Source organism: Chrysochloris asiatica, unplaced genomic scaffold (genome assembly GCF_000296735.1).
Source record: "Chrysochloris asiatica unplaced genomic scaffold, ChrAsi1.0 scaffold00046, whole genome shotgun sequence".
Lineage (NCBI taxonomy): Eukaryota > Metazoa > Chordata > Mammalia > Afrosoricida > Chrysochloridae > Chrysochloris > Chrysochloris asiatica.
Window position 1 is genome coordinate 20,093,781 of NW_006408564.1, and position 19,508 is coordinate 20,113,288.

At 39.4% G+C, this 19,508-nt stretch overlaps 1 protein-coding gene across 6 annotated transcripts in view; it reads right to left on the reverse strand.

The window, feature by feature from the left end:
* Positions 1–19,508, reverse strand: part of MAGI1 (membrane associated guanylate kinase, WW and PDZ domain containing 1) — a 900,270-nt gene that overhangs the window by 128,807 nt on the left and 751,955 nt on the right. For all 6 annotated transcript variants that reach the window (XM_006862111.1, XM_006862114.1, XM_006862112.1 and 3 more), the window contains exons 4-5: positions 14,655–14,861; positions 1,305–1,506 (exon numbers count right to left, since the gene is read on the reverse strand). In XM_006862111.1, coding sequence (XP_006862173.1) covers positions 1,305–1,506; positions 14,655–14,861 — 409 coding nt within the window. The remainder of the gene's footprint in view (positions 1–1,304; positions 1,507–14,654; positions 14,862–19,508) is intronic.

The window sequence follows — 19,508 nt, forward strand, 5'->3', positions numbered from 1 at the left end:
ATGCTGGGTAAGGTGGAGGGTCAGAGAAAAAGAGGAAGACCCCCAATGAGATGGATCAGCCAGGTGGCATCATTGATGGACTCAAGTGTGGCAGCGATAGTGAGGTTGGCCCAGGATCGGACATTGCTTCGTTCTGCTGTGCATGGGGTTGCTATAAGTCGGTTCCGACTCAATGGCACCTGACAACAACAACAACAACAACATTTCCTAAATTTGAACGACTTTTCACACCTATATATGCTTAAACTTCAATCCATACATCTTATACTGTGTACACAAGTTACCTTAAAAGGAATCATGTATCTAAATGTAAAATATGAAACTCCCAAAGGAAAACATAGCAGAAAATCTTTATGACCTAAGTTTAGGCAAAATTTCTTAACTACTACACTAAAGTCACAATCAACATAATCAAAAATTGACAAATTGAGGCTTTACCAAAATTAAGAACTTGTGCTCTTCAAAAGACACAAAACAATGGAAAGAAACGTCAGACTTGGAGAAAATGTATATAAATCACATCTATGATAAATAACTGAAGCCAGAGTAAGTAAAGATTATTTCAAACCAAAGAATGAGATTACTACAATGCAGTTTATTAAAAATTAATAATAAAAGGGCTTATTTTTAATGACCATATATACGCTGTAAGGAGCTCTGGTAGCATAGTGGTTATGAGTCAGGCTGCTAACCTCAAGGTCAGCAGTTTGAAACTACCAGCCATTCTACAAGAAATAGCGAGGCTTTCTTCTCCCAAAAAGATTTGTTGTTGTTGTTATGTGCCGCGGAGTCGGTTCCGACTCATAGCGACCCTACACGGGGTTTCCGAGGCTGTAAATCTTTACGGGAGCAGAAAGCCTCATCTGTCTCCCATGGAACAGCTGGTAGTTTCAAACTGCTGACCTTGCTGCCCGCAGCCTGATTCGTAACCACTACGCTACCAGAGCAGCCTTGGAAATCCTATGCAGGGTTGCTGAGTTGGAAATGACTTCACAGCACACCACCACGACCACCATACACTCTGTATATATTATTCATTTACATGTCATAATTTAGTTATCTAACCCTTTAGAAAAAGCATTAATTGTATGCTTCCTCATTCTCTTCAAACTCAGCAGTTAGTATGCTATTGCTTATTACCTTTTTTGTGTGTGCAAAGTTTGCTAAACTGTGTAAGAGAATACCCTCAGTAAGTGATCAATCCAATCCTTTTAGATTGAATACGCATCTGTAGCTGCAGGAGGAAGAGACGGAAGAGAAAAGAAAGAGGGTGAGATTCAGGTAGAAATAATGGTATACTTTACTCTATAAAATAGACTTCTCCATTTTCGGTATAGGCCATCTCCCAGTTTTCAGGTAGAGGACCTAAATTATCCTCTGCAGAAAGAGGTAGGTATTGAGGGAACTTCTGAGAAGAGTCCGTGTTGGGAGCAGCAACGATGCTACTATTCACAGGTGGTAGCGTTGTCTCTTGGAGAGTGTGCTCGTCTTGGTCACCAGAATCGGCTGTTAATCATGTGGGGAAGAGAGAGAAAAAGAAGGGGAAAAGTTATTCATGCTCTAAAGCAGTGAAGTGCACTGCAGTTGTTGTTAGGGGCTATGGAGTCGACTTGAACTCATGAAACTTCATCTGACAGAGTACCACTACCACACCTTTTCCCCATTGGAGCTGAAGGGTAGGTATGAACCACCAACCTTTTGGTTAGCAGTTAGGCACTTAAACACTCTGGCATCAGGACTCCTTGCTGAAGTACACTAAGTAAATGACACTAAGTAAATAAATTCTTAAGAGCTCTCATCCATGCTAATTGCTGACCGCTGACTATGAACTTTTATTTCATTTAGCTGGATGTCCTTTAGATAGAAAAAGCATCACAAAAATTGATCAAAAACATTTTTTATTCTTTTATCTAAAAAGAATGGGGAGAGAAACACTCAAAAATACATTATTCACACTCTTGGAAATGTCAAACAAGAAACAAATGCATGACTCAAACCCCAAAGACGTGAAAATTATGAAGAGCATCAAAACACAGACCTGAGTTGAACTCTCTCATTCCACAGACTTTGTTTTGTTTTCTGACTGAGAAAGAAGCCTTTGGGGAGTAAGAAAACGTCCAGGATGGAAACATAGATAGAATGGCATAAATTATTTACAACATATTTTGGTAGGCACTGGCAAAAATCAAAGACTTTCAATTTGAGCTGGGGAGTATACTTAAGTTTAGACTATAGATACAGCTATACTAGTGAGTCAGATTCGAGCCTCTTGTGGAAAAGGGAAGAGAATGTTCCCGTGAAAACCAAGATAGTTATCCCCAGAACAGTGTTGTGTGGGCACACTGACTTGACTTGGATTTTCAGAGAAGCCTCAAAGTACATGAGTTTCTTCACCTTCTTATTAACTAGAAATATCAAGAAGTGATGTCATCAAAGTATTCACAAATGGCACCGCTGACATTCAGCTGACGTTTTATAGAGGACGATGATATTAAATGTCAATCTCCATGGGGCTTTAAAACATAACAATCAGAGGATGTAGTCATTTCTGATCTCCCAGAGTAATTCTCTTCAAGACATTTCTTATTTACTGAAAGCAAACGAAGAATAATAAAAGGCCACTTTCAAATCTTTCTCTGATGAGTAGCTCCCAACGACACACACAGGATTAAAGGTAATCTAAAAGCTACTGAGGACATACCAAGCTTACTAGACAACAACCTTCACTAAAAGCCTACCACTTTTAAGGAGACTCCCTATGATCTTTCCTTATCTATACTCATTTTCTTTTCTTCTATTACCACCAACTCAGATGTCCCTCCAATCTATGTGGCCCACTTCTAGATCTTGAGGTGGGCCCATGACACACTCTCCATTCTTGCCTCTGAAATCCATTCAGGAATGAGCACATGATCCAAAGCAAAAGGTGGCCTCTTGATAAATTCTCATGCTATAGGTTCTGGTGGCTTTCGTGACATAGCTTGACCAGTCATGCCTGGGAATTAAGTCCACACAAAGCAATGCAGGGGCTCATAGGGAGAAAGTTGCCCAGATAGACTGAACCACTCATTATACCTCTTAAGTCAAACCTATACCTGGCTTTTTCAATTGCCTGAGATCCCTCATCTCTCCTTTCCTGTTAAAATCAATTTGACTTGGTTTTTGGACTACTATACAAGTATCTTAATTAATAAAACAGTTGTAAGTTTGAAGGAACCAAAAGAAAATTAAGCCAACTCAAAGGAGAGAAAATTTATGAAGTGACGAAACAATAATAAAACAAATTCAAATAATGAAAAGATTAGTTCTAAATTTCTCTAGAAGCCATCACATACTTGTGGTTAGCATATCTTTGAAAGGTATATCTCTCAAGCAGCAGGTGATAGAGATTAAAGTAGTCCAAGAGTTACATTTTAAAAACAAAAACATACATAGTTCTCAGAAGAAATGAAGGAAAAATGAAACAGGCAATCAATTGCTAAAATATCCTAATTTCTGTTGGGGTTTACTCTCTTCTGGGCTTGAATCTCCCATGTGTCCAAATCACTGGAATCTTAAGACTTCTGGGAGGGTTGCTGTCCTTAGCCAAAAGGCCTATGTGGTGTAGCCTCAGAGTACAAGATCTTAAGTCCATCCATGCCAGAACAGAGACACTAAAGAGGAGTTCGATGAAGCCCTGGAAAGAGTGCACAGTCCAAAGGGAGCAAACAATGAACCTAGAAAAAAGAGGACTCAGAATTGCTATATTTTGAATTTCTCAACTGTTGGTGAAAATCTGTATTTGAATGCAACATCTCCCAATTATTTTTTAAAACTGTGGTTCCTTTAAAAACAATGCAATGTGGCACAGGCAATAAGTGAAATGTATTGGTTACAACAAGCAATGCCTCTGCAGAGATGGATAACATGGAGAGACAGAGCAGCTGAGGACTCCAGACTCATGGAAGGAGAAAGGCTGTGTGCTGGTGGCCAGGAGGCAGGCTTAAAGAATGTGCCCTTTAGATGGGCAACTTGGACATTGGCTACCCAAAATAAGAGGGCTACAAAGCCAAGAAGTTACTGGCTTACAAGCTTTCAAGCGGGAACCTAGATTTAGAGGGCATGGAGGAAGGTAGAATCTCCACTGAGTAGTATCCAATCTGTCTCGGCGGGACTGATGAAATGAAATGCAGATAGGTCTCTTGTGATACAATAGTGAATAATTGTTATCAGGACTGCTTGTGAGGGTTGGAATTGTAAAGGCAGACGTTTTGTAGCAAGGAGGGGAATGATTAACCTTTCAGCCTAGGAGGGGAGGTCCCTGGGACCATCAAGGAAGAAGAGTGGAGAGCGGACCCTACTCAGAGAAGCAGTGATGCCTGAAATGGAGACAGAGACAATGACGTGGAGAGATGGAGCTGTTGGGGACTTTAGACACAGAAAGGGAGACGGGCTGTGTGCTGATGACTGTGGGGGCAGGCTTGTAGCGCATACCCTTTGTTTGGCTGATGATGCATGGAGGGGATTTTAACCACAGCAATGAAATGATATACGATAGGATGGATGTAAAACTAATGTTCTCCCATGTAAACTATCACATAATTCACAATGAAACGTTGAAAAAAAAAAGAATGTGCCCTTTGATGTTGTTTAAATGATTACACATTTCTGAGTGTTTTTGTGTACATTCAAAAAAAAAAAAAAATAGAGGGAATAGAAGCAAACATTGTTGAACGATGATGCATGGAGGGGATTGTAATTACGGCAACGAAATGAACTATGATAGGATGAGTGTAAAACTGAAGTTCTCCAATGTAGACTATCACTCAATTCACTGTTAAAAACAACAAAAAAAGCAATATTTCTGGAGACAGATTGCCCGAGTTAAAATCTTTTTACTAATTGAGGCAACTTACTTGTTTGCCTCATCTATCAAGTAGGAGTAATTCCAGTACCTATGCCTCCTAAAACTGTGGGAGATAGAAAGAGTAAATGTATGCAAAGCACTGAACTGTGGCTAGCCCACAGCACACATAATTCAAGTGTCAGCCATCATCTTCACTATCTTCACCAAAACCACATTTGTTAATATGTGTCTGCAAGCCAGTATGGTTTCCAGGATGTCAATCTGTTGCAAATAAGCACCAAAGGGGTCGGTTTTGACATAGGACTCAGATCAAAACATAGTTATACCTCTCTCTAAATGTTTGACTTTGGAAGGGACATCACTAGTCTGAGCATCAATATCCTTATCTGTAAAATGGGTACAATGCAGATACGATGAAAATGAATGAAACAAAACATACAAAGTGCAGAGAGAAGCACCTGGTGGGTGCTTAGTAAGCACTTGGAACCTATATCTGGTGAAATATAAATGTCCAAAGCCGGCACTCATCTTTGATGTGACCCTTTAGAGCCAGGGAATGCCCAGGTCAATAGTAGTGATGGTGGTGGTGAGCCACCAAGTCAGTGATGACTCACAGCAACGCTGCACAGGGTTTCCGAGATTGTAAGTCTTTATGGGAGCAGAAAGCCTCATCTTTCTCCTTGCAGCTCAGCTTGTAATCCACTACTCTACCAGGGATCCTGGGGGCAATGGTAGACACAAAGCAACAGTTTTATTTAAAATTAATATATCACTTTAACAGAAGTTGAATGTAACAAAAAAAAGAGTAGATGAGCAACTATATATGAGACAGCCTCAGTTGAACATTCAGCATATATAATCCATAATTAAAAACAAAAAAATCATAGGGACCTATTATTACAACTGAGAAAGTAGAGTCGGGAATGGAGTTTATGCTTTGGACCTGGAGTGTCTGCACTATGAAACTACTAGATCCAGGTAAAAATTGATGCCAAGATGTGTGGAGATCACCAGGGAGCGCTGAGTTTACAGATGAGGAACAGAGACAAGGACCTTTTCCCACAGCTGATGAAGAGAGGAAGCCTTTCCCTAGAACTGGTACTCTAAACTGTGAGAGACTATATTTCTGTTTGTTAAAGTCACAACAACAACAACAACAACAAAAAATTAGTGTAGTGAAAACTTGTCTCTGTTAAAGGCACATTAGCTCAGTGGGAAGTTTTCCAAGTAGTGTTAATTTCCTGGAGGGAAAACAAAAACAACTCTCTAGCAACTGGACCTTATTCAAAATTATCTAAATATTTGTTTTTACTTTAAGTGTTTTCCATGTCTTCGTTCCAGTCCAACGGAACATTAACCAATTCCATTACACGAAAAGAAAGACAAAATGAAATGTTGAGGCAGACATTGGGAAGACCCAAGAATTCAGCCACAAATATGACTATGACACACACTCTCAATTTCAATTAACTCTTGCATTTGATTTACCAAATATTTGGGAGCAATGCTCTTCCCCTCTGACTAAAGGTTGCTGGTGAATCCAAAGACGACAGGTAGTATGAAATACTAGAACGCAGCCTTGATAGGGTAACAGAATGCCTGTTTCAGCTGTTGTCTAATGTTGTACCAATCATGGTGCTCTTTGAACCTTTCCTGTCGCTCAGTGTTATCACTTGAAAAATGACTTCCTCATCTTTCAAGGTTTCTATGAGATTTACCAAATATAAGGGAGCTTCAAAAATGTGTAGAAAAATTCCATTATCTTTAACTTCATTTCCCCATGGATATTTTGAAGCCCCCTCATAGGTTGCAAACAGTAGGTGGACATAAACAATTTTTATTTATAGTAAATCAGAAACTTTTAAGCATTTACACACACACACATTTGCACTGACTCTTCGGGACTTTGGATGGTGACTTTAACATTAATGACAAAAATCTAAAGCTTATTGTAATTTGGACATACTTACAGATTGATATGTGTTCCTCATGGGTATACAACGATTCAAAATCTTTGAGGTTTTTAAAATCTATAAACCAGTGTGGGTGCACATACAAGTCCTGGAGGCACAGCTTTCCAGGTTGGAATTATAGCTCTGAGACTCACTGGATTCGTGATATTGACCACACTTAGCAAAGTGCCCGCAACATCCTCAGCACCTGACAAACATTAGCTCTTATAATCATTATTACCTATTGACATTCCAAAGAAATGCTTATCACTGCCTACCAATGCAAAGAAATCATCAGCAATAGGGGGCTGCTGGAAAAGAAGCCTAGAAATCTATTTAAGAAACATTTTTGCTCCCTCCTGGACGTGGTAATGGACAAAACAACTGTTTTTCAGTGGTGGTTGGTTGTTGTACATTTTCCAAGTTGTCTATAATGATCAAGATGTTTTTGACAAAAGTGTCTGTTTAAATAACTGTGTTATGAATATTCTCTTTCAAGGGTTCCTTTTTGGTCCAGATTTTGGGTACTATTTATAGAAGACTGTCCTGTGTGCAACAGCCAGTCCTATTGTGAATATCTGGAATGACTGCTCACTGCATGGCATCTTCCTTCCTCAATCACCACACGTAGGAAGGAAGTATGGGCTATCTCCAGAGTTTCTGACCACTGGGCTCCCTTCTTCTTTCTTGTCTGCAGACATTCCCAGTGTTACTTTGTTGTTGTTGTTAAGTGTCATCAAGTCAGTTCTGACTGATTGCGACTGACCCTGAATAAGGTTTTCAAGACTTTGTTTCCGTGGTAGTGAAAAGCCTCATCCTTCTCCTGCAAAGCAGCTGGTGGGCTCAAACTACACAATTTGTGGTTCACAGTTCAGTGCTTATTGTATGTTGTTCCTTCAAAAGACTAAAAAAAGGCAGCTAAAACAGTATGCCATTAAAAATAGAGTATTCTATTAAATAATATTTTAATGGCTCCATAAAATTTCTATATTTAGATACGATGTTCATGCCTTTATCATAGGTGGTCTAAACAGGCCAAGAGTTCATTATGACACTATCACTTTACATTCAAAAAAGCTGATGGATCTGTTACTTAAAGTGATTCAAAGTACACAATACTTTGATGCTATTTCATACATGTTATCAGCAACTACATGCTGTCAAATATTGAGTTAGAGTACTGCAGATTGTCAGCTGCTACAGTTGGAGTGCTGTAAGTGAGGGGGTGTTTATTTGGCATACTCCTTACATATTGAGGATGCCCTAGCACACATACATCTCAAGAGTACTTCTATCAGCTTTCTTGTAGTTCTTTCTCAGTAAGTACTTCCTTCAGCCAGAGGGAGATCGAGAGGTGTCACCTGGCTTGCTGTTTTCTGCAGATATTATGGACTGGCTAGACCCATGAGTGCTTTCTAGATGTCAGGATTTCAAGTAGGGATTTTAGGTCTTCTGTGGCACAGCTTGTAGAAGCAGAGATTTCTAGCTGTGATGAACAGGAAATGCACCAAGTCCTACATTCAACCACCTCAACTTTTTTCTTGCTTCCTACTAATACACATGTGTTTCTTGGAGACTCTCCAGTCAACGTGGCAGAACACATTTGTTGCATGTTATTTCCAAGATGTATAGTTTCCATATCTACTTCTATATGTTTTGGGTCTTACCATAATTTGTTGTATTTATTTATTAAAAGATCAAAGCAACGGAAAATTCTATTTTTGAAAAGAAACGCTAGATACTTTTTCATCATCAGCGTTCATTTCAGCGAGGATGACTAAAAATGAAGGAAATATTCTTAGGGAATAAAATCAGCTGATTTTTATAAAGGCAGATGAAAAAGATGACAGGTTTCTTCTAGATATTGCAATTATAGGGCAGGAACTAGTCTAACCAGTAAAAAAAAAAACAAAACAAAACAAAAAAGAAATTTTTCTTGAAGTCATATTCTTCAAACTACAAAAGAAAACAGAGAAACCAACAAATCCAAGCCATTTACTTCCCAAATGAGTGAGGTTAGGTACGATGTTCATAACGAAACAGCTACCAAGTATCAAGACAAGAAAATTAATCAGATCTTTTCATTGTTTATCCCATTCTGATTGCAGAAGGTTTAAGATTACTGTTATGACAATAAAGTTATCCAAAAAAATATCTTGGTTGTCATCTAGAAGAATTTTGGACTTCTGAGGTTAGTTATTGAATGAGAGACAACCTCAGACAAGTCCATAAAAGCTGCAAACAGCATCCAACCAATACAAACTTTTCCCTAAATATTTTATTAGATTTTATAGCACAAGGGAAAGGACTGGTTAAGAAGTTGGCTGAAAGGTTGGTAGTTTGAACCCACCTAGTAGTGTAGTGGTTACAAATCAGGCTGCTAACCTCAAGGTCCGCAGTTCGAAACTACCAGCTGTTCCACGGGAGAAAGATGAGGCTTTCTGCTCCTTTAAAGATTTGCAGCCTTGGAAACCCTGTGCAGGGTCACTGTGAGTCACAACCGACTCCACGGTACTTAACAACAAGTCAATCTTTGGGAGGAAGATGTGGCAGTCTGCTTCCGTAAAATATCACATTCATGGAAACCAAATAGGGCAGTTCTACTCTGTCTTACTGGGGATGCTAAGAGGAACAATCAAATCAGTGGCACTGGAGTCAGCACAAGAGAAAAAACACTGACTCCATTAATCTTCCCTATACTGGGGCCCAGACTAATGAAGTAATGACTCATGTGTGCTGATATAGGTCGATATAACCTAGTAAACTCTGATCAGCTGAAAACGACAGAGTTCGTGGCTGCAAGTCTGAAATATTGAAGGATAGTTTTAAACATAGGAAAAATACAAGTAACATGATGCTTATTCCAAGGCATGACATTATAGAATTGTTGTTAAGTAACACTGAGTCCGTTCTAACTCATGGTGACCCTGTATATCGTTTCTGAGGCTATAAATCTTCACTGAAAAAGAAAGCCGAATCTTTTCCTATAGCGATGCTAGTGGGCTCAAATCACTGACCTTGTGGTTAGCAGTTCAATATTTACCTAGTGGTTACGAATCGGGCTGAGAACCGCAAGGTCAGCAGTTTGAAACTACCAGCTGTTCCGCGGGAGAAAGATGAGGCATTCTGCTCCCGTAAATATTTACAGCCTTGGAAACCCTGTTCAGGGTCGCTATGGGTCGGAGCCGACTCCACGGCACTTAACAACAACAACAAGCCACTATGCTACCATTATAGACTAGACTTACTGCTATCTTGTGCAATTAATTGTTACCCTTTTGAGTTAGTACATAAGGTCAGACCCTCCTAGAGTGAAAATACTCCTGACCAGTGTTTACAGTCTCTGTGAATAGCACCGCCTGCAGTGTGCAGCACCCAGCTTGTATGGCACTACCAAGAGGCCAGTGCTTGAGGAGACATTTATAAAATAAGGTATACATAAGTTTAGGAATACAAAGACAGATAAACAGACAGATAGACAGATCAGCAGGTGGTAGGTAGATAACTACATTCAGTAATATACACGGTATACAAGGACAAGTCAAAAATTATCCACACGCTGGTTATATTAAAACGCCTGTCCACACCCACAACTAATAACAACATTAAGCGTGCCCATGGAATGATTCTGTCAAACAGAAGAGTAACAGTGGATTATGTGGCAAATTATTTGTAAATCAGCCATGGCTCTGTCTATGAAATAATCCATGACAGACTTGCGTTCTGAAAGTATGTGCGAGATGGGTACGGAAACAACTCACGGACGAGCATAAAACAGAAGTGTTTGGACACGTGCAAAGAAAATCTGGACCAACACTTGAAAGAAGACATAAGTTTCTTAAAAAAATCGTTACTGGTGACGAGACATGGATTTATCACTACAAGCCTGAGAGTAAATGGCAGAGTATAGAATGCATACATCCTCAATTGCTGACCAAGAGAAAATTCAAAAGTCAACCATCAGCTGGAAAATTGAAGCTTTTAGTTTTCTGGAATCTCAAAGGGCCAGTACTAGGACACTACCGAGAAAAAAAATCAACAATTAATAGTGCTCCTTACAATGAGATTCTCACTGAAGAGCTGAAGCCTAAACTACACATTAAATCCAGAGGACTTCTATCCAAGGGTCCTGTGGTCGTACAGGATAATGCCTGTCCACACACCTCTGCCCACACTGCTCACACTCTACAAAAACTTCACTTTAAGGCCTTAAAGATCCCCCTATAGTCCTGATCTTGCTCCATCAGACTTTCACTTGTGTAATTCCCTGAAAGCAGCCATTCAAGGATGAAGAGTCACCTCTAATGAAGAGGTGAAGATAGCTCTCAGCTCAGCCTAAAACATTTTTAATATGGGACAATGAAAGCTTGTTGAAAGACAATGTTTACAGAAAAGGAGATTATGGTGAAAAATGTTGTGTCTTTTCCTAAAAGTTGACTGACATAAATTCTATCAGTGCAGATAATTTTTGACTCTCCGTTAAATACCATAGAATAATTCTTGTGAACAACATATGCAAACTATAATCTTATATAGGCTATTTTCCCATCACTTTAGGACATGTGCGTGGGCTTCAAAAAATTCATGGAAAAATTCAGTTTTGGGAATTTTTAGAAGCCCTCTTGTATAGGTAACTGAGTACATGATACATTTTCACTGCATCTCCAATTATAAAGACATGAGATAAAAGGATACTGCTAATTACCTACCCAGCACCAAATGATATTAAGCTATTAAATTATAATGCTTCTCTAAAAGAAACCAGACACAATTATGGAGCAGATTCACAGCCAAAAGGATAAATGAACAAAATGCAAACATTTACATACCTTCATGTGTATATATGCAGTTATCCTGTTTTTCTAAACTTCACTTTAATGAAAGATCTTCATTGGTACCTGTTTCTGCTAACCTACAGAATCCAGGTGGATTTCCTTGTTCAGCATTTGCATTACAAGGTGCTGTTAGAGCGGCAGTACATTGGCACCCTCAAGTCCCTTCACGGGAAACTACACTCAGCATCACAGCACCAAGCCACCAGAGCTTTAAACTGCATCTGTGAACACTACATGTTGGTGTAATTTTAAGTTACTCTGCAATGTTTGGTATGATTTGGTAGGTTATTACTTGAGGCTGGGAACACTCAAAATATTCCCCACATAATGGTATTTGCTTTTGGTTTTATAACTTTTCCACAAGGTTACCTAGGAACACTCTACTTTTGGAGAGTGGGGAAAACCTGCATATATATAAAATCATTTTGGAGACAAATAAACAGTATTGATTACTTTTGACCACCATACACATATATATTCCACCCAGCCTCTTAAAGGTGTTTGGATGAAGTAAAAATATTGTTGTGGAAAAGTAGATAAAAAATCAATGAGGATGGGATGCTCCTGCATTGCTGGTGGGATTGCATAATGGTCTAACCACTCTGGAACGCAATATGGCACTTCTTCAGAAAGTTGGAAATAGAAATACCATATGATCCAACAATTCCTCTACTAAGATAAGCCACAAGAAATACGAGCCATAACATGAGTAGATATATGCACACCAATGTTCACAGCAGCACTATTTACAATAGTAAAAAGACAGAGACAGCCTAAGTGACCATCAATGGAAGAATGGGTAAACAAACTGTGGTACATACACACAATGGAATATTATGCCACCTTGAAGAACAACAAGGAAGCTGTAAGCTATCATATAACATGGATGAACCTTGAGGACATTACGTTGAGTGAATTTAGTCAGTCACAAAAGGACAAATACTGCATAGGGCCATGACTGTAAAAGACTTAAAAAAAGAACTCATACTAAAGGGGGGCAGGGTTTTCTGCTGGTTACCAGGATGTGAGGGGTGAGACGAGGGGAGGGAGGGGAAGGTGGAGCACAGGGAAGGGAATAGACACAGCATAGTATGAGTGCTAGGGAAGGGGGCAATACACAAGAAGGGGGAGAGGAATGGAAGAACAAGGTGGACAGGAAAACCATTAGGCAGGTTTGCATGGGCTTAGTGGAACAGAGGTAAATCATGATGTATGCACAACCTTGGAACAACAGAGCCCTGGGATACAGGGATTGAGATATGATTGGAATGGGCAAAAGGGGGAAAATACTGTTAAGATGCTTGGCTGTCTTTTGACTCTTGGTTTCCCTTGCATACCATTACAAAATAGACACTTGAGGGGGAGAGAAAGGAATAGCCAGAAATATCACAATAGAAAGCCTGTAAGTCCGTCTTCTGCCGAAAACTGATTGGAATACCTAAAATGGGGCTACAACGTGCCCAGTGAAGGAGGCTTCCTGCGGACCCTCTGCATTACATAAGACCATAGGTGGAATCCTGAACCCCATCCAGAATCTTCTGAGGTGGGAAATTTCCACTGGAAAGGACAAGCAGACCAGCCTGGAGCAGCTAGAAGAACAAAAGATACTTCTTGGAAGAAAGACTGACAGGAAAAAAACAAAACAATAACAGCAGTCCAACTGATTACTACAAGAACAAGCAAATTGCTCTCCCAGGAGACATCAAGGCAAGTGGTCAGGTCCCCTCAGGGCAAATCCCCCTCTAAAACTAAGACTCAATGGAAATACATAAGCAGACATATGCTCTGACTGGTGACCATGTTCGTCACCAATAAGGGGAAGTGAGAGAAAAACAGCAATGAAGCTGCAAACTAAGCCCTACAACGTTCAACAGACTCCTGTGAACCCAGGTGGAGACCTGGTTGGCCAGCAGTGTGGCAAGACCTGGGGACTCTTGGGCCCAGAGTCAGTGACATAGCCACAGGGGACTAGAGTGGAGAGTGAAGCATCCAGCTGATGAGAAGAGAGGGCATATGCATAAGAACACCCACACTTGCAGATAATACCCACTTGAACTGGCTTCAATGACTAGATGATCAGAGCTCAACTAGAAGAAGAAAGAAGAGGAAGAAAAGAGTAATCTGATACAATTTGATGAACATGACCTACAACTATGGATGCAGTAGCTCAAAAGAGGGAACAAATCTTTACAGCGAGGATCATTTCCACCCCACCCACCCCCCATACACAGAGTAGACAGGGATGGGCAACTTGGACTTCAGCAACCCAAAATGGGGGTGGGAGGGGACCACAAAGGCAAGAAATGACTGGCTTACAAGCTTTCAAGAGGGAGTCTAGATCCAGAAGGCGCGGAGGAAGGTAGGATCGACACTGAGTAGTATCCAATCTGTCTGGGTGGGGCTGATGAAAGGAGATGGGGATAGGTCTCTTGTGGTACAATACTGAATGATTGTTATCAGGACTGACTGAGAAGGTTGGAAATGTAAAGGTAGAAGTTTTCTAGCAAAAGGAGGGGAGTGATTGACTTTGCAGTCCAGAAGCAGAGGTCCCTGGAACCAGCAAAAGAGAAAAGTGGAGTGTGGGACCCTACCCAGAGAAACAGTGATGCCAGAGATGGATGCAGAGACCATGATGTGGAGAGATGGAGCGGCTGGGGACTTTAGACCCAGAAAGGACAAGGGGCAGTGTGCTGATGACCGGGGAGCAGACTTGCAGGGTATACCCTTTGGTTGGTTGATGATGCATGGATGGGATTGTAACCATGGCAATGAAATTATATGCGATAGGATGCATGTAAAACTAATGCTCTCCCATGTGAACTTATAATTCACAATAAAATATTAAAAAAAAAAAAGTCAATGAGAAAAGGATCCCCTCTACCCATATATTATGCAATCAGAGTTCAAATTTTAGCGAACCTGCTGAACCTTCAACAGCCCTCTCTCCCCAAACCCATTACAAAAGCCTCCCCACCACTCACTGTCAGCAAGACCATGGAGGGGCCCCCATCTGGCCATTACCTGTAAAGCTACTGTTCATTTCAGGTACGTCATCCTCTTCCTCGGTCTCCGCATGGACTATGCCAGCATTTTGCATGTCATTGTAAGACTTGGTTCGCTTCGGGGTCGACTGCTTGGAGCCAGACTGAAGGTTTTGCAAGGCATCCGTCGGGATCACTTTCCCACTGACTGGTTGGCTAGGAGGTTTGGGTGTCCCATAATAGTTTCCTAGGTAATAGAGAGACACATTTGCATGTTTCAAAGAGAATACTTTGTTTTTTGATGTGATTTTTCTTTCTCTCCCAAGACTTCACATCCAAATTATCTCAGCACATTAAAACAAAAATTACATTGGAAAATCAGAACAAACTGTACTTCATTTCTGGAATGGATTAGCAAATATGTCTTTCCTATTCCAGTGAATTAACGGAGGTGGTAGAGAGGCAAGCTGCATTGCACTGGGGCAAGGAACCTAAAACAAGAGGCAGTGCTGAATGGTAAACCTTGATCCTCATTACATTTGAATTTCAAGTCATCACCTCTTTACACATATACACTAGCATAATGCTGAATAAGATTTAAGAGCGAGCTCCACAGAAAATAAAAAATTCATTTCTGTCAACACTTCTTACAAGCCTGAAAAGTTGAGGTCCCCTTTCATTAATAAGGGAGACAGGGCATTTTTTAAAAAGGAGGGCAGCGAACACCATGTGGCTCCAATTTAACTGAAAGGCAGACTTGATGCCCAAGGTCAGTGGACAAGCCCCTGTGTCAAGTTGTAACAGAAAATTCTGTGTCCTTGATGGCACCCCTTATGGGTCAATATTTTAAACTGGCCCATCTTAGCTTTGAGTCACTTTTCCCAAAGTTTGGATTGGATCTCACTACAGTATAAAAGGAAAAGTATGAATATTTACATTGAAAGTTTCCATTTAAGTAGATACGTATATTTTTAATGTGCACAAGAAAAATCTATTTAATGAATTATGATAGCAATTTAAAGTGTCCCTTGAAAATTTAAGCTAAAAAAGCAATACTTTTAAAACTCAAATTTTTTTTAAGTTTAAATATTAAAAAGTAAGCTTTGTATCGGTAAGAAACTGATCGATGGAATAAATAATAGGATAGGTAATAATCAGAGTTTTCTTTCAAAAACTTAAACAAAAGATGAGCAATTTAAAAGAAAGCATTAAGTAAATATTATGTGCAACTATAAAAAAAATTATGAAAATCGTTTACAAATGGCCACAGGTTGAAAATACAGCTCATAACCAACAATATTCAATGACTACTGTCTAACCTCTGTACATATTAACAAAACAAAGAAATATATATACATATATATGTATTACTCATGTTATTAAGGAGCTCGGGTAGTGTAATGGTTACAAATCAGGCTGCGAACCTTAAAGTCAGCAGTTCGAAACTACCAGCTGCTCCGTGGGAGAAAGATGAGGCTTTCTACTCCCATAAGGATTTACACCCTCGGAAACCCTGTACAGGGTCGCTATGGGTCGGCACCGACTCGAAGGCACTTAACAACACAACTCATGTTATTAAATAAAAAAGACAATGTCAAATTATAAATTCACAGTACTATCATGAAGTTTCAATAATGCAAACTTTTTGAAGGCACAAAGATAATTTGCTGCCATTAATTTTTATACTTATAATAATTACAATTTCTTTTTTTAAGAAGAAGGTTTAAGACTATTTCTTGAAGACACGATCTTTTGTGATTTGCCAAATTTATGAATACCCACACAGACTCAATTCATTTCACAGCTATGGAATAGTCTATGTCACCAGGGAGACTCTAAGACACAGATTAAAAGACAGAAGAATAAAGACCACTCGTCTGTCAGTCTGTCATACTGTAGTGTCTTGCATGTTACTGTGATGTTGAAAGTTATGCCACCAGTATTTCAAATACCAGAAGTATCTCCTATTGTTGGAAGGTTTCAGTGGCGGTTCCAGACTGCTGCTGCTGGTGGTGGTGGTAGTGTGCCGTGGAGTCGGTTCTGACTCATAGTGACCCTGTATAGGGTTTCCGAGGCTGTATATCTTTATAGGAGCCGAAAACCTCAACAAGAAAAGGCAGACCACTTCCAAATATTTAGCCACTGAATATCTAATGAATAGGAGTGGAACACTGTCAGATATACTCCTGGAAATAGAGTCCCTCAGGTTGGAAGGTACTCTAAGCATGACTGGGGAAGAGCTGTTTCCTCAAAGCAGAGTTGACCATAATGATGCGAATGGAGTAAAGCTTTCAGGACCTTCATTTGATGATGGGGGATAATTCAAGATGAGGGAAGAGAGCTGCAAACATCCACTAATAGAAACATGGAATGCATGAAGAATGAACATAGGAAAATTGGAAGTTGTCAAAAATGAAATAGAATTAAAAAAGAATGGTATCTTATCCATTAGTGCGCTGACATGGACTGGTATTGTCCATTTTGAATATGACATGGTTTACTATGCTTATAATGACAAACTGAAAAGGAATGGTGTCACTTTGATCATTAAAAAGAGAACTTCAAGGTCTATCATGAAGTAGAAAGCTGTTTGTAATAGGATAATACATATACTTACAACGAAGACCAGTTAATACCACTATTATTCAAATGTATGTGCCAACCACTAGAGCCAGTAATGATGAAACTGAAGAATTCTACCAACTTCTTCAGTCTGAAACTGATCAAACATGCTATCAAGATGCATTGATAATTACTGGTGATTGAAATGCGAAGGTTGGAAACAAAGTGGAAGGATCAGCAGTTGAAAAATATTACCTTGGTGATAGGAAAGATGCTGTAGACCATATGATAGAATTTTGCAAGACCAATGACTTGTTTATTAAAAATATCTTCTGAAACTACATAAAGATGAAAATACACATGGACCTCACCAGTGGGAATAGACAGGAATCAGAATGACTACATCTGTGGAAAGAGATGGTAGAAAAGCTCAATAGTATCAGCCAAATCAAGGTCATGGGCACACTGGGAAACAATTGCACATATGCAAGTTCAGGATGAAACTGGAAAAAATGAAAACACATTCACGAGAGACAAAATATGACCCTGAACATATCCCACCTGAATTGAGAAATCATCTCAAGAACAGATTTGAAGCATTAGACACTAATGACCAAAGACCAGAAGGGTTGTGGGATGCACATCATACTAAAAGAATGCAAAAGTTCATTCAATGACTGGGTAGAAGAAGAGACCAAAACAAATGTCAGAAGAGACTCTGAAACTTGCTCTCCAGTGTAGAGATGTTACAGCAAATGGAAGAAATGAAGAAGTAAAAGAGTTGAACAGAAAATTTCAAAGGGCAGCACAAAGAGACAAAGTCAAGTATTATAATGAAATGTGCAAGGAGCTGGAGTTAGAAAACCAAAAGAAAAGCACATGGTCTATTTCTCAATTTGAAGTTTGAAAGATTCTATAGGCAGAAGATTGAAAGATACAGAAAGCATCAAAAGAAGATAGAAAGAGCAGAAAGCATCAAAAGAAGATGGAAAGAATATAGAACCACTGTATCAAAAAGAAATGGCTGATTATCAACCATTTCAAGATGTAGTATATGATCAAGAACCAATGGTACTGAAGGAAGAAGTCAAAGGCTGCACTGAAGGCATTGGCAAAAAACTAGGCTCTAGGATTTGAGAAAATACAAACTGAAGTCTTTCAACAAACTAAAGTACTGGAGGCACTCACTCATCTATACCAAGAAATTTGGAAGACAGCTACCTGGTCAATGGATTGGAAGACATTCATAGTTGAATCCATTACAAAGAGAGGTGAGCCAACGGAATGCAGATATCGTCAAACAGTATCATTCATATCATATACAAACAAAGTTTTCCAAAAGATAATTGAAAAATGGCTGCAAAAATACATTGAAAGGTAACTGTCAGAGATTCAAGGCAAATCCAGAAAAGGACATAGAGCAAGGAAAATCATTTTTGACACTAGAGGAATCTTGGCTGAAGCAGAAAGTAACAGAAAGGTGTTTACTGACTAGGCAAAGGTTAATGACTCCCTGGATAACATGAAAAACTGGATAACGCTGTGAAGAATGGGCATCCCAGAACATTTAATTGTGTTCATGAAGAACCCATACATAGACCAAGAGGCCATCATTAGAATAGAATAAAAGACACTGAATGGTTTAAAATCAGGAAAAGTGTGCACCAGTGTTGTACTATCTCATCACGCTTATTCAACCTGTATGCTGAGCAAATAATTCAAGAAACTGGATATGAAGAACATGGCATCAGGATTGGAGGAAGGCTCATTAGCACCTATGATTGGTAGATGATAAAACCTTGCCTGCTGAAAATACTTACTGATGATCATCAAAGACTAGTCTTCCATATGAATTGCACCTCAATGCAAAGAAATCAGAAATCCTCACAAATGGACCAATAAATAACATGATAAATGGAGAAAAGACTGAAGTTGTCAAAAGACTTAATTTTACTTGGATCCACAATCAACACTTACGGAAGTAGCAAGCAAGAAATCAAACATATTGCATAAGCCAAATAAGCTGCAAAGGAATCCTTTGTTCAAGAGCCAACACTCTTGAGGACTAAGGTGCATTTGACCCAAGTCATTATATTGTTAGTAGTCTCATTTGCATGTGAACATTAGACAATGAGTCATTGTATTTTCAGTAGACTTGTTTGCATATGACAGTTAGTCAATGAATACAGAAGGTACTTGAAGAACTGATGCATCTGAGTAATGGTATTGCAGAAGAAGAGTAAAAGTACTCAACAAAATGTGAAGGTTGTAAGGACGTCATAGGATTGGGCACTGTTTCGTTCTGTTGTACATAGGGTCGCTACAAGTTGAC